At 33.8% G+C, this 16,626-nt stretch overlaps 1 protein-coding gene across 1 annotated transcript in view; it reads right to left on the bottom strand.

Annotated features, from left to right (window-relative positions):
• Positions 1-537: 537 nt before the first annotated feature.
• Madm (MLF1-adaptor molecule) overlaps positions 538-16,626 on the bottom strand; it is a 100,135-nt gene continuing 84,046 nt past the window's right edge. The window contains exons 4-11 of the mRNA XM_089635013.1: positions 13,081-13,175; positions 11,554-11,637; positions 10,546-10,717; positions 9,042-9,160; positions 6,966-7,122; positions 5,643-5,838; positions 5,144-5,263; positions 538-5,053 (exon numbers count right to left, since the gene is read on the bottom strand). Of these exons, the coding sequence (XP_089491139.1) occupies positions 4,922-5,053; positions 5,144-5,263; positions 5,643-5,838; positions 6,966-7,122; positions 9,042-9,160; positions 10,546-10,717; positions 11,554-11,637; positions 13,081-13,175 (1,075 nt within the window). The 3' untranslated portion in view covers positions 538-4,921. The remainder of the gene's footprint in view (positions 5,054-5,143; positions 5,264-5,642; positions 5,839-6,965; positions 7,123-9,041; positions 9,161-10,545; positions 10,718-11,553; positions 11,638-13,080; positions 13,176-16,626) is intronic.

The following is a 16,626-nucleotide window of genomic DNA, read 5'->3' on the forward strand; positions in this document are numbered from 1 at the left end:
TATATTTACTTACTACGTTGCAGAAGGTGAGGTTAATATTTACTTACCACGTTGCAGAATGTGAGGTTTATATTTACTTACCACGTTGCAGAAGGTGAGGTTAATATTTACTTACCACGTTGCAGAAGGTGAGGTTTATATTTACTTACCACGTTGCAGAAGGTGAGGTTTATATTTACTTACCACGTTGCAGAATGTGAGGTTTATATTTACTTACCACGTTGCAGAAGGCGAGGTTAATATTTACTTACCACGTTGCAGAAGGCGAGGTTTATATTTACTTACTACGTTGCAGAAGGTGAGGTTAATATTTACTTACCACGTTGCAGAATGTGAGGTTTATATTTACTTACCACGTTGCAGAAGGTGAGGTTAATATTTACTTACCACGTTGCAGAAGGTGAGGTTTATATTTACTTACCACGTTGCAGAAGGTGAGGTTTATATTTACTTACCACGTTGCAGAATGTGAGGTTTATATTTACTTACAACGTTGCAGAAGGTGAGTTTTGAGAAAATAAAACATTTGCTCCAGGTTTTACAGTGATTTATTGAATAATATTCCATATTAGTTAACAAAATAAGCCAGTAGGAAGTTATCTGCAATATGACATACATAGAATAAAGAATAACACAAGAAGTGCCTTGTGGGGTGTGTTTCACCATGGTTAAGAAATTCAAATGGGATGGCGATATACAATTTGGCCTAGAACCAAAAGGTAAGTCAGTGGCACTTGTAGTTTTCTTCTTTATTCTATGATGACATATGACCTGTTTGAGCATATTATGTTCACTTAATACAAATATGCAATTGAGGAAATGAAGGAATTGAAATTGGTCATGCGGATTGAATATTCAGTTTGATATAAGAGCTCAATGGTGTTTTAGCGTAAGGAAGAATTATTAATCTATTACTTTAAATAATTACACTGACAAGCAATATTTAAGGGGTATTCTGTTGACTAACTTCTTCATTAAAAAAAGATTCCATTATTTGAATAGTACATAATATGTATCTGACTTAATATTTTAACAATGTCACAATTATGGCATAAAGGAGGTATTTGAATAAAGCATATTATACATTTTAAAAGCTTCAGCTACGTAAGAAAAAAAACCTTTAAACATACAGAACATTGTTTGTTTCAAAATATATAAAATAATAACACAAGAAAAAAAGTAACCTTTCACATAAAAATGATTTTCTTTTCCCAATAATGGAAGAGTACACAAAAGACTAGAGGAGATTACCACCTTTGATAATCTATATCAAATTTAAAATGGAATTTTCCTTCACCAGAGGTTGTAGTTAGGTTTTTATAACAAGATATTGCCTAATCCCTTTCGAGGTTTTACATCAGTGGCAGCCTGGAGCACTTATTCCATGTACCGTGGGGGACTGACATGTACCGTGCTGAAATCTCACTACCACAAGTTACGCGCCTAATTAGATGTCTAAACACAAAATAAATGAAAATATCTCAAGTATATACCAATTAAAATAAAGCAATATCTCACAAGATTATTATCAAACTTAATTTGAACGCGAGTGATTCCTGCTTGTAACTGATGTAACTTTCTTGAACTAAAACATACAGTCCAATAATATTCATCACAAGGGAATTCAATTGTCTGTCCCCGAAGTAAATGAAATTCACATACAAGTGAATACACTGATGCTCAGTTTCACGGATTGCCTAGGATGGAGAAGTAAATTCAAGGAATGTACCCAAATGCTTAAAGGGACACCTCAGAATATCCCCATGTATCCGCTAGGTTGCGTGCACTGACAAACATATCAAATGACTCCGACTGTTGATTCGCGTCGCTACGATAAGGCTAGTCGCTAGTAAGCTCCAAGCGGTCGCGTTGGTATCTCACCAAAATTCAAGAAATATTGTATCATGATCTGAAATAATTTTTATTGCTTTTATGCTTAAAGAATTCATTCATTTTTGTTAAGACAAAACATTGACCATATTTTGCTTTTAGTAGATTTGGGAAATATCTGGTGGGAATTGTCCCTTGTCCCTATTGTCCCCCTGATGAAGAACCGCCCCCATGAAGAACCGCCACTGAGTTAAATCACATCCCATCCATCAGTGGAGCACGGCTAATCTTACCCTAGAATAGTCCTTCCTGAGGACATATAACATTACCAAAATACATAACATCCATTATGACAAGTGCTGTACATTATTAAAGATGTAGTCACCATGTTTGTTCGATGATGATGACATTGCTAGTTCCATAGATATTTACAAAAAGAATCATGACATGTCTCATTAAAACTGGAAATAACATAAGCCGAATCATTTGTTTGAATTTGATTGTATATTGTTGTTACATAAGAATTATTGTTTATTGAAACAAAGGAGTTTTCTACCTGTATGTGGATGAAGATTTATAACTTCACGGGTGACATTATAATTTGGGAACATCTTAGAAATAGTTGTTTTAGAAAAGAAAGGGCAAGCAAAACCTTATGAATATGTTTATTTTTTTCAATCCCAGCAACCTATAAGCAATCTAACACAAAATCTTCATACAATAATTTGGCAATGCGATAACCTTTCAATAACAGAGCATGACAGTTTATTTACCAAATCTTTAATGAAAAATGACCATGTTGTGGTGGTATGTACTATTTTAATATTATTAATCAGAAGATGCAAAGATTTAACATGCAAAATAAGAAATATAGAAACTGTTTCTGATCATTGGGGTTAGGATACATTCTTGTTTTGAATAGACAAAATTTAAATTCCCATCATTATAACATTAAAATAGGATAATAATAATAATAATTCCTAGTAATTATCACAAAGTAAACAAAGACTAGCAGGGCTCCACCTCTGTTCCGCTGTTCAAAGCAACCACAGAATACGCTGTACATTATCATTTTAATGATGTTTATGTCAACAGATGAATAAAAGCAAAATAAAAAACAATGCATCTTATTTTGTATTTGTCTATTCTTAATAAAATTCAGAAATCTATTCCGTTTATAGTGTATTATTCGCAGAGAATGAACAAATAATTTACTCAGGGGGCATTATCCATCTTTAGTATTTACACAATCTCAATAGCAACTTTATTATATTTTACTCAAAATATGTTTTTTGCAAATATTTAAAATAATAATTTCTTAGGAGCTGAACTATTTTTCTAAGAAAAAATGCATACGGCTGTTTCCGTATTAGGTAATCGGAAAATATAATACCACGCACCAAATGTGAGATTTAAAAATACAAAACGTTCCCAAACACCTCCAGCAGTTAGTTTGTGACCTTTGCGTGTTCCTGACTGAGGAGTGAGGACGTCTCCGTCTCGCTCGTCAGCCACCTCTAAGTTGACCAACACCCTAAACCAACACTCTCTAACTTACTCAGTAGCAGTCTTGATTGAACCTTACAGTATCATGTACACGTACAACACTCGCAGTATTATTTTATAGCTACTGATTATTCATACTAATTCAACCCATCCAGATTCAGTCTCAGATTTAAATATTTGGTTTAATTTATCATCGATCCCCCTTCTAATACAGATTTCTGTTATAATTTACGTATTACATATTTACTACAGCATTTCGTAACCTATGGCAGTACTAAAATCTGATTAAATAAAGACTTAATAAATAATACATATTATTTCATACGCATTTATAAACAAAACAGCGATAAATGTTTGATTATACTTTCAAATAACTTATGGCTTCAATTAATTTTTTTATGTTTTTTATCAGTACTTTTATAAAAATGTTAAAAAATTTCATTAAGTGAACATATAATTTAAAGTAATATGGTTGAATTGAATTTTTAAACCAAACAGTAGAAAACGTATAAAATAACTTTAATGTAAAACATACAACAACTATTTAACTTGTCGTAGGATACTTCATTATAACATTAAGTTTTTACAAAAGCTTTGCTGATATTTATATCTGTTCATAGACAGTCAATTGACAGTGATTTTAATAAAATGGCAACATTCTAAATACAATAATAAGCAATAACAATCATTTCCTTCCCTGCACAAGTAAAAAATAAAACAATTTACATGTGTGTGTATAATTAAATGGTTAAATAATAAATATATTTGACAACTCAATACTAACATAGTATTCAACAAGGTAGATTTAAGCGATGTACCAATTGTTCTTAGATGGCAATTAACAACTATCAATGTATTCCAATACATATATGTATACCTATCTTAATCTCAACTTGATAAAAATATTTATGGATAAAAATAATAATGCCGATTACTTCTCTTAAAAATGAAATGCAAAAGATTCAGCTTTCGACGGATATAGCAATAAGTTATCTTTAGTACAAATGTGAATACCAGCAGCTAGATGAAGCACCAAGGTTCTTCTACAAGACATGGTTTCCTGGTGGCTGCCCCCGCACCGGGGGACCAGGAACCAGGCACCAGCAAACTAACCAAACAACCTTTAACAAAACTATGAAAATAATGAAAATCTGCTAATTTACCGCTCGTAAGGAATGATTCACATTTGAACTGTTCACTCGCTCGCCTATTCTAAACTCTATAAATTCCCTAATTTACTTATTTGGTTTAAAAAGGGGTCAATGCGAGTCGTATAGGGTTTCTCGTATTGGAGTATAATAATTTCTTTTACAATCACAATAATTTCGTCTAATTTAAATTATAATAATAATAATTCGACTCGAAACAAAATTAAAAAACTCTGACCTTCACAACACCACAGCATTCGGCGTCGAGTTCCAACTAAAAGCGCACCCCATTTTTCCACATCCACATTTACACAGTTTTCTTAAATGTTAAAATAATTATATTAGTTATGTTTAATAATATGTATATTATCACCTTAAAAGCGAAGGAAAATAGTCTGGGAGAGGTTAGTGTGGGAGGTGAGAGCCAGGAGAGGGAGCTAACTGGCCTGGTGCTGCGCCAGCGGGGGCGGCAGCACTAGCGCTCCGCCCCCGCCCCCGCTGCCCAGCAGGGACCCGAAGGAGCTCCGCAGAGTATCCTCGATCAGGCGCGCTATCTTCTCTCGGTCCGTCTGCAATACAAAGTACACAAATCAGTATTATCACGCTTCCAAAGCTAATTGGGATCTCAATCAACAGTCAAATGTTAATGTTATAAAAACCTCATGGATAAAGCCGAGATGAACAAGCTCTTGAGCAAGCAGCGCTGCGGAATCAGCGTTGGACACCTGACAAGTCAGCTGTCTGTTCATTTTGTCATCCATCCTCAGCAAAATCGTCATCTGTTTGGGTAGAGAAAAACAGCATTAATAATTGGCCCAATTCGCATCCAGTCCCATTCAAATTTTCTTTCACACAGTAAGTCCACCATTTTCTGTCTGCCTTTGGATCGCTTGGCGCAGCACCCACCTGATTATGTTTTGCGGAGTACAGTCATCTGTCATTCGTTTCACATGGCTGGCCCATTTTATCTGTTTCGTGGGACATGATACACCAAAGAAAATATAAAAAAACGTGGAAAATCTAATGAATCCAGATATCTTCAAACAACAAAATGAGAATCATTTTAACTTCAGAGAAAGATAACATGGCATTCGCGTCATTCACAAAAGTTATTTTTTAAGGTTAAATTTCCACCAATAAAAAATGGGATAAACTCACCATCAGTTCGGGAGTTAGGTTGGGATCCCGGGCGCGGACATTGCACATCATATGGACGACGCGACGTGTCTCTACGTCCAGAGGCTCAGGGGTGACTGACTTCACGGATTCCGTGGCCTCGGGAGGCGAGGCGGCGCGGGTGGCACCACTGCCACGGTTGCCGCGACCGTATGCCGTCAGAGGATAGATGCCGTATCTGAAAATCGCAATACATATTTTAATGTTACTAAAATATTAAATGATTCATTTTTAATAATGTCAAATCGTCGTTGCACATCAAATATGGGCTATGTGATCTAACTTTACATGGCCCATATTTAATACGAGGCTTATACCATGTCTAAGGTCACGTGGTTTATATTCTACATCTAAACTATCTGGAATTAACAGAGAGTGAATCCCACAAACTGATATGATTGTTTTTTTACCATTGAATTCTGATATTGTAGTTGGTCAGGAGATTTCTAAAAATCAGAAACGGAGGGTCTTGGGGAACACGGATTTGTCGGTTATAAAACATAGCCAATTACCAGAAAAGTTTGTAGTGTGAGTATATGTAAAAAGTGAGAATAAGCCAATTACCCAAGGTGGCAAAGAAACATTTTTTTGTCAGAAAATAGAGGAAGAGAATCGACTGCACGTATTTAACAGTATTTGTATAGCAATAACATCCTGTATTTGATTTTATCCTGTATAATTATAACACATAATATATTGATGTAAAATGCATTATATAATTTATATAGGTTTGTTACATTTGTTCTACATTCATTTTTATAATTTTTTTTATATATGTTACTTAGTTCGGCTTTTATATTTTATATAGGTTACTTAGTTCTGTTTTTTTATGTTTTAGTTTACATTCACAAGTACTTTGTTGTATTTTATCAAATCTGTGAAAATTTATAATTGGTCTGTTTTTTTTCCACCCTCTAAAGAATATTATATTAACCGCTTCATGCGTTTGAACGAGTCACGCTCGCGCGCTAAATGCTTTCCAATTTCTGTTAGCACGAGTGACGCTCGCCGGTTTCGACTCGCAGCATTCTATTTTTAGCTAACACGAGTAAGGCTCGTCAAAGTTAGCGATGTATTTTATGCAGTTTGAATTTACCTGCAGTTTGCCTCAGAGATCGGTCGTATTTTTGAGCAGCTTATTTCGTTTTTACTATATTGTTTTCACATTTTCGTGTATGTATGAATGCATCATTTTATTAAACCTGATTTTTTTTAAACACGTTTTGTAAAAAAACTCTAGCATTAAGACTGTTTATGTTCCTTAAAATAAATAAATAATAAATCCAAGTGTCGATGAAAACTCACTTGACATCCTCCACAAACTTCTCGAGCTTCTCGGCCTGCTGCAATTGCGGCAGGTCCTGCGCCGTGAACTCCTTGACCTCTCCGCCCATGCAGGTCACAGCAAGGGGTCGCCCCTCTCCCCCCACCACCTCGTCTGTTATTGTCTCGGATATGTTAGCTGGAAACAAGAATATAATATTAATTCTGTTGTCTCGGATATGTTAGGTGGAAACAAGAGTATAATAATAATTCTGTTATTGTCTCGGATTTTTTAGCTGGAAACAAGCGTATAATATTAATTCTGTTATTGTCTTGGATATTTTAGCTGGAAACAAGCATATAATATTAATTCTGTTATTGTCTCAGATATGTTAGCTGGAAACAAGAATATAATATTAACACTGTTATTGCCTTCGAAATGTCGGTAGGAAAGAAGAGTATCAAATTGAGTACTGAAAATGACCTAATGAAGAAAATTGGGTTACTAGATATTATATTTAATTTATAGTAGAATCTCATTAATCCATATCTTTATTAATTGCATTACACTGTTGATATACTGTGCCTGTCTCACTAGGAAATCCTGTTTTGGGAGCAGAGTTTACAATACAAATAACAACACAATATTACATTAAAAATATAGGCAATCAGCATCGTACCATTGGTACAATAATAATAATAATAAAACATACTTATATCAGGTTTTAATAAATCGTTAATGTTTGATCTGTCTTGGCTGATGATCCAAAACATATTGTCCAATTTATATTTAAAATAATCTGTGTAATGGCCAGTGATCCGGCAAGTTTCGGAGTTTTTAAACAAATATAATATTGAGTAACAAAATATAATAAAATATATTAAACATACATATATAAAACCTTTTAGTACTTTTAAGGCATACCTCTAATAGCTTAATTCTTCCACTCACTCTTTCTTAAAAACAACTAGCCAACGTGTACCCGTACCCTTGTACCCTTACGAGATAGACATAGAGATAGAGATAGACGTATCCTTACGAGATAGACATAGAGATAGAGATAGACGTATCCTTAGGAGATAGACATATGAATCCTATAATTTCTATACCCGCTATATCCGATTTTTTGACAAAATGATCTGAGTATGACATCTTGTTCACATTTTTGCGAGCAACAAGAGGAGCCTAAAATTGAGTTTCAAAACCCTCCTTATCACGACCAAAAACCATGTTAAAACTGCGAGTGAGAAACCAAATCCGCTATATCATACAGAAAGTTACTATCAAAACGCGCTATATCGGATTCAACCAATCACAAGCAGTTATTTTGCCAAAATACAATATGGCCGCCGCTCTGACGCCACGCTCGTGTGTCAAAATGATCTACGCGTGTGTTTCTAAACCCGCCATGTCGGCTCAGTTGACTTTCAAAAGCCTCTTTATCACGAAGTGAGTATCAAAATCCCCTTTATTCATTTTATTTATCGAAATTACTTAATTATTGCTAGCCTTATATAGAAAAATAAATGCTTTTCGAAATTTTATTACTCCAATTCATTATATAAAAAATTGTAATGCAATTACTTATGTACGCTAGAGATGTGACAGTTTTTTGCGGTTTTCTCCAAATCAATGAAAGTTGATATAGCGGGTATAGAAATTACACGACTCATATACCATTGCGGATTTTTCTGTAGGCCTTTTTAAGATATACAATTCCGTAGTACATTATTTTAATGTATCTTATGAGGTTTAGCTAGCGTTAGCAATGTTGTGCCCGAAAATATATTTTTGCAACTTGATTATAAAACATCGACTTTTCTCTACTTTCTATAAATATAATATGCATGTATTACAGATGTAAACTTTCTGGAAGAAATTCTCTAAGTTGTAGTGAAAACCGTATTAAAATTCGTAGCGTAGTTTAGAAGAACTAAGCGCACAAACCGACATTATTTTATAATATTTAGATATGCGTGTAATAGAAAGAATGATCGGTGCTCTCAATGGCAGAACCATAATATGGCCACATTTATATTACAACATTATGTTGAGTAGAAATGAACTACTTATTTTGTACCAATGGAAAGGTTGGAATTCATAAAGGAAAATCTTACCTGAAGTGTTAACTAGGCAATGAGCAGCTAACAACTTTAATGAGTGAACTTCAAACAAGAGTGGGTGGAACAAAAGTTCTCGGGCAGTTGGCCTCTTCTGTGGGTCTGCATTCAAACATCTGGAAATAACAATAAAAGATTAGGTACAAAAGCAAACATGTTATGTTGTTTTAGGGCTATTCAAAATTGTGCTATTCTCGGATTTGGTACATAAAAAGGCTATCAATCAATATGAAATGACTGCAAATCACCAGCTAGAATAGATTTACTCTTACATTGGTATTTTATAATACATAACTAACTGTAATGAACATAGGTCATGTGGAATAATAGTGAATGTATGGGCATAAAAGGCCTGTTTGCGTGGACGAGAGCCTCATGCATTTTTAATGGTCATACCAGTTGTACTTTGAATATTATACTAATTATTGGAGTCTATATTTTATTGTATCTTTAAACGAACAAAACACAAACATTATACTATATAACCATCATGCCCGAAGGGGTAGACAGAGAGGATGGACTGCCAAACACCTCTGTTTTCACATTTATACATCGTCTAATACGACTGACATGGCCCGACTCAAGTTGATGATGGTTGACAATACATAGTTATAGATAATAACATCAGCTGAATTGCATTTAAAACATAATGAGCCGTGGGTGTCAAACGTGTAGCAGATTTAATACTGGATTAGGCGATGGTATACGCAAAGCCTAAGTTTTCATGTTAGATTCTCATTATACATGACGGGAAAGACGTTAAATTGGTGTGTAGTTCGAAACTAGAATTAATTTTATCATGAAAAGCCGGGCCTTAGAGACAGAGAGGGATGGGCAGAGCAGGCGTAGAATGTATAATAAATTTCAACACTCCTACAGGTGTACAAATTTCCAATATTTTAAAGTGGATAGACGATAAGAATAATTTAGTCATTGGTTGATGATTGATGGTCTGATAATGGCTGAATTATATTAATTTCTATGTATTGCTATACATGGTGTCCGGAAACTCAAAGTTCAAGCAAGAAAATGGTGAAACTGCATCACATTTGCAGTCAATTCTGTGCAAATTTTTTTTTTCGTGATGTAGTTTCACCAGTTACCGCTTGTAGTACGTGTTTCCAGACACCATTTGTAAAAGTACTATTTTTCCATCTATATGTATGGGTATCAGGGGTGTACAACTGTGCAGTCCATAAAGGCTGTTTTCCTGGTCCTTCCACAAGAAACAAATTTATGGAAAAATAGCATGATTTTTCAAAAATATTATCACAATTCACTCCCCTCTTTTTATTTTCTTAGGGCAAGCATAGTTTTACAGTCTCTGTGGGCTGGAGGAACACTGACGAGCGTTTCAAACAGACAAATACCACAATAACTCCACTACTAATTCAACCAGGAATACTGTCACATTATGGTGTTAAATGATGCTCCAACCCTGTTCATCAAAGATCATCGCTACATCCCTTCAGTTTTGAGAGTGTCAAAATGATTGTATCACCTAAAAATAAAGTCCTTCTGGTGCGGGTCCTCGATAGATTCCACAGTCTTGCTGATGTTCTCCTCGGTGACCATGGAGCCGCTGTCCCCATTGCCCTGGATCTCCAGCGCGGCCATCTCCAGGGCGCACATACCAAAGGAGTAGATGTCCATGGCGGGGGCTACCGCTTGTGCTGCAATTTGTGACAATATATTTAGTTAAGGTTAATTAACAATAAACTACATACCGTGCAGTCACAAAACATTTTTGCTCTGCAATGTGATATAATAATAAGTATATTAAATATATATTGGGAATCACATTTACAGTCACCATTACAATAATTGATTGTATACATTAAAAAATAAAGTAAATACTAGATTTCAGTTTGAAATTGATGCTCATAAATAACATAAAGTTGATTTTTTCTAATCACTGATCACAGATCTCCTGAAATCATGGACCATTGGTTAAGAACCCCTGCTCTAAAGGAACTTTGATACATTCAAAAATATATATAATGGTAAACATTTTTGCTATTGATGTAATAAAAATTTGTTGAATGTTAAATCAAAGAAAAATGTCTTATCTTACACTGGGATCTCTCTCAGCATCAGATATATTTAACAAAAATTACTTATCTCAAATAAAACAAAGAATACTATTATTTAGTCTGTTACCCAGCAAAATACAAGAGATGTTTTATTTTAAGCTCCATTGAAAAAAAATATATAAAGAGAACTGCCGCTATTGATTCAATCTATTATTAACACTTAAAAACAGTTAATTAACTTGGACAAACATTCAAATACAATCATGTTGCATTAAAGTGCACTATGGAAAGTTGCTGTGACTGCACCAGTCATATTATTAGAGTGAAAGTTATAGACAGTGTTTAATCTATTACAACCTTTTTTACTATCAGACGTATTGAGTTGGAAAACCAGCTACAGAAAAAATATGGGAAAATTCATTGCTGAAATGCTGGAGAAATTAAACAATGAAATAATAAATTGTTGAAAAACTTACATCCATATTCAGGGGCAATAAAATGCATATTTTTCATATTTTCTCTACATGTCTTCACATGGTGATGAATAGCATCAGGTGCAACTGAAAAAAAATAGTAAATTGATTAATGTTTAATATATATACAAAGTGTACCGAACAGCAGATGGATATACCTAAATAATTATTGAATAACCAAGAAAATAAATGTTTGTCTCATGTCACACATTTTACGATGCCGACTCCTTTGAGGCTTGTCTCGTACGATGATAAGATTTTTAATCACTGCACACGTGTCATATCGCCAGTTCAAGGATGAATTACTCGCACAACAAACCGTGGGACCTTAGTATATGTTTAGATTTAAGAATAATTGCTCCACATTAACACGTGTAGAAATTATTGTATTCGAACCACGTGTCATATCGCCAGTTCAAGGATGAATTAGTCGCACGACAAACCGTGGGACCTTAGTATATGTTTAGATTTAAGAATAATTGCTCCACATTAACACGTGTAGAAATTATTGAATTTGAACCCAATAAATACGCCAACAACTGGCTCAACCAGTCAGTTGTCTGACGACTTTCGCAAGTTGTGTTTCTATTCAAATCCTTACCCAAGGTACCCCCAGAGGAAACCGGCATTTACAGTCAATGTCACTGGCGTGGGTGTCCAGTACACAAAGTGTGAAAAGCTAGCATGAATAATCTCTTAGACTTTTGGCAGTTCTGACAAGGAAGATTCACATTTCTCAAATTGAAAAGCCTGTAACTTTAAGCCTCGTAACAGTCCTTAGTCATTTTAAAACAGAAAACAAAAAGATTTTCATAGATGAGCATTTGTCAGTTGACAGTGTTCAAGGTAAAGGGAAAGACACCCGGTTAGCTAAGAACCTAAGAAAAGTTTCGCAAGATGTACTAAGACTCAACTAGTGAGACCATTACATCCCCAATTGGGGGATGTTGTGAGGCTGAAGGTAGTGGGGAGGGGAAGAATATGGGAAGAGGAAGGTGGGGTAATACCTGGCTATTAATATCTGGTCACCAAACACGGCTAAGCCCATTTGAAGCAACTTTTGGATTCTGAGAATCTATCTTTCTGGAACGCATTTGCGTTCATATAGAATATATCGCAAAGATACTGAAATACATTATTTTAAATGAATAAATTGTGGAATAACAAAAATTAATCGAATAAAATTTACTTTACCTGTAATTTAACCATGCAACCTCTAGATTCGTAACCATTCAACCTCGAAGGTTAAAATAAACGAAATACATAATATACGAAATACAAATAAATAATTTAATTTATAAATATAGATTTTACGGCACAGAAACTGAAATGTATATTTAACTAATCAAATCCACAACACTTGTAATTAATCAAATAAAATCTCTTATGTATTAAACTTGGCAGGTTATTTGCACTGGAGAAATAAGATCAACACTTTTTAAAATAATTGTTGACACAACAGATCAATGAACGTAAATACAGACTTGATATGAATTATTATTCAGTGTAAATCGATAAATTATATATTACCTGATCCAATTTTTACGAGACCGTTGTGCTGAATAAATATTGTGTCACATGTTAGATTCCCATGGATTATGGGAGTAGAACAGGAATGCAAATAACTGGAAAAAAAAATACAATAATTACCATTAGTTCTATTGCGTACAGCAGTCTTCGGCATAACAAGATTTTCATGAAACGTAAATGCAAACAAGAATTATGGCCAAATTCATATTAATTTGTGTACAGTAAATCTGAAAATGTTTCTGGACGGACGGGCTTTCGGTTTTTAATTGTTGGATCAAAGATATTGACTAACAACGTGAATCTCTGGGCTACCTACATTAACCTGATATATGCATATGTCGCTTTATGCAATCCATTGGAGGTTTTCCGCGCCGTGTGATTGGACAGATTGCATTAAAAAGATTGAGGGGCATTTTTAAATACATTTGAATTACGTTGAACGCTATTGTGGAAATGAAGAAAGATTACCATTTTAAATTCGAAAAAAAAAAACTCAAATGGCATCGGCGACCATCAAAACGTATTCCTTTTATTTTTGACCAAAATTATGCATGAAAATCAAGAAAATTAACTGCGGTCACCGATGACCGTCATGAAGCTATGGGAGAAAAATGACGATTTTCGTTATGAGGTCACCGGTGACCTACATGGCGTTCAAGGTGTTAATCCTTGGAATGCCAAAATATCTGTTGCGGATTTTTGACGTTTGTGACCGCCGTGTGCCAGAATATCCGTAGCGTATGTGCTAGTAGCTAACCACGCTTGCCTTGATTTTATGGTTTTTTTTTTGTGCCTTAAAAATTGTTCATAACATACACAAATATATTTTATTCCCTTGGCAAGGAATTAATACTAATACTAATTTGTCATTTCGTCACTTGCAAAGTAAAAAAAAAAGTGCATTGCAAAATTCAAATGAAAATAATTCCTATTTTCAAAAGTCAGTACTGTATTTATTTACAGGAAAGCCTCATATGACTTATTTTTATTATAAAGAACGCTTATTTATCTGGAAAATATTTTTTTCTAACATATTCGAGAAAAAAAACTCTTTTCTGAACATGTAGGTAGGTATACCGGGGGAAACTACCAAGATAGATATATACAATTTTTTATAATTATATAAACACAGTGTATGTTAAGACGATACAAGTTATTACGAAAATAGTGTCAGCCGGCGCACGGCAGGTGGCAGGGCATTTTACCCTGGCACATTAGGGTAGTATTAAGTTACGGGAGTCTGGCATTCCAAGGGTTAAACTGGGTTTTTTTTTCATCTTTCATCCTGGTAAATCGTGAGTCTACTGTATCTGATAGTATTAATACCCTTGCGTCTGGACGATGTAGGCCCTCTGATTGGTCGAATTCAAATTACTGTTTCGCTTAAATCTCGAAAGGGGGTCTGCAGGCAAAATTCGACCACTCTGCCCCTCTGGCGGTATAAGAACGAACCAAATGACTGGCGCGTATATTTAAATATGCATCTAACAATACGCACATCACTTAGGGCGGCTTGCACCAAATTTTATCTTAAATTTTATTTAACTAAACGAATTTAAGACCCTAAATACATTTAACTTAAATGCGTTTAGTTGCGTCCTGCACCACGTAGTTCGGTGGCAATTTTAGTTAAAGCAAACAGACATAATGATGAAATAAGACAAAAAGAGCTTCTGTTGTTGGAATTAAAAATAAAACAATTATCCGAGTAATTTTGTTTTTTTATTTCTTTTACATATTATATTGTTTTAAAGTATTATAAGAATGCTGTAGGTATGATTAGAAGTTTACAACCTTGCAAAGTAGCTCCAAGTTATGAGCACCTAGCTGATGTTTTTATTGGTGTTGAATTTTAACTGAGGTTGTTTACTTCTCTGACTGTAAACGGTCTACTTATATATATATATATATATAATTTATTTATAATTTCCTTAATTTTATAATTTCTATGATATAATTTCTTCATCATCGTGAGAATACAAATCCCAAATGTTCATTGTGAATACAAATTAAAATGAGATAGATTTTAACTACAATCAGAAATCGAAGGGATAAACTACAAAAAATGACATTACTGCTTTTTGAGTAGAGCTAAACACGTTTAACTCGGTTAAACAGCGCCTTTTGGGTATTTAACTTTGACAGTTCTTTAAACGCACTTAACGACTTAAATTTTGTGGTGCAAGACGCCAAGTCGATTTAAATCAAATAATGTGTTTAAAATGATATTTAAACCAAATTTAACTTATGGTGCAAGCCGCCCTTAATTACATACAACCTGTACATGTTACATGAACGAAGTTCACCTCATCAGGAGTAAGTATACATTGAAGTCAAAAATTAAATATAAATTACAATTGGAAAGAAGAAGTGGAAGTAAGGGGGAGGGGTAAGAGTGGGCGGTAAGAGTGGGCAGAATTAGGAATTACAATATCGTTAGACCGGAAAGACCAGTTGAGTGGGAAAATGTTTAAAAGAGGGTTTATAATTTTTTTTTGCTTTTAATTATATCTGATTTTATATTGACATGTTTTCTTATTTCTAAAATTTCAAAATTATTTATTTGCAATGCTATATCCTGTGTGAAGTATTTTAAGACCTGAATTTTTATCAAGTGTGATCATTATTCAAAAGATGATCAAACTCAGATTCACTATTTCCATTTAGAGCTTCGAGATATTCTTTAGTTCTGACTTCAAAGTTTCTATAGGTTCTACATTTGTAAAAGAAATTACAACCATCCCAATTGAGTTTATAAACTCCCGATTTTTTTGTTTGATTATCGATATCTTTATCATCAAGAATATATTTCTTCATTTTGTTAGTAGAATAAAACGCCGGTTGAATAGTACCAGGAAAGTTTTTATTTATAATTTTGGTAATATCTTTATCCACAAATAGAATTCTACGCCTTTGTTTATATCTATCTTTAGAAATAGGGTAAATTTACCATTTGTAGAGATCATGTTTAATTTTTTTATTTAGTATTTTAACTATCAATTTATTAGAATAACCGTTATAAAATGCTATTTGTTTTATGAATATATTGTTTTATGGTTATATTTATTTATTATTTATTATTATTACATACAAGATATACAAATAAAAAGGAAGCTTTGACTGTCCAACTAGGAAGTTTCCCGTTTTAGGACAGTCATATGTTATTTGTTTTTTCGGGTCTTAAAATACTTCACACAGGATATAAAACATCGCAAATAAATAATTTATATTTTTAGAAATTAGAAAACATGTTAATATAAAAGCAGATATAATAAACATTTTTTTTTTAATAAACTCTCTTTGAAATATTTTCCCACTCAACTGGTCTTTTCCGTCTAACGATATTGTAATTCCTAATTCTGATAAACCCCGCCCACTCTAACCTCTCCCCCCTCCTTCCACTTCTTCTTTCCAATTGTAATCTATATTTAATTTTTGACTTCGGAGTATACTTACTCCTGATGAGGTGAACTTCGTTCATGAAACATGTAGTGGTTGTATGTAATAAAAAAGTCATGTAAACAAAGTTATTTGTGATTGAAATAA

This window comes from Hesperophylax consimilis, chromosome 8, assembly GCF_061612785.1.
Source record: "Hesperophylax consimilis isolate HC1 chromosome 8, BYU_Hcon_1.0, whole genome shotgun sequence".
Lineage (NCBI taxonomy): Eukaryota > Metazoa > Arthropoda > Insecta > Trichoptera > Limnephilidae > Hesperophylax > Hesperophylax consimilis.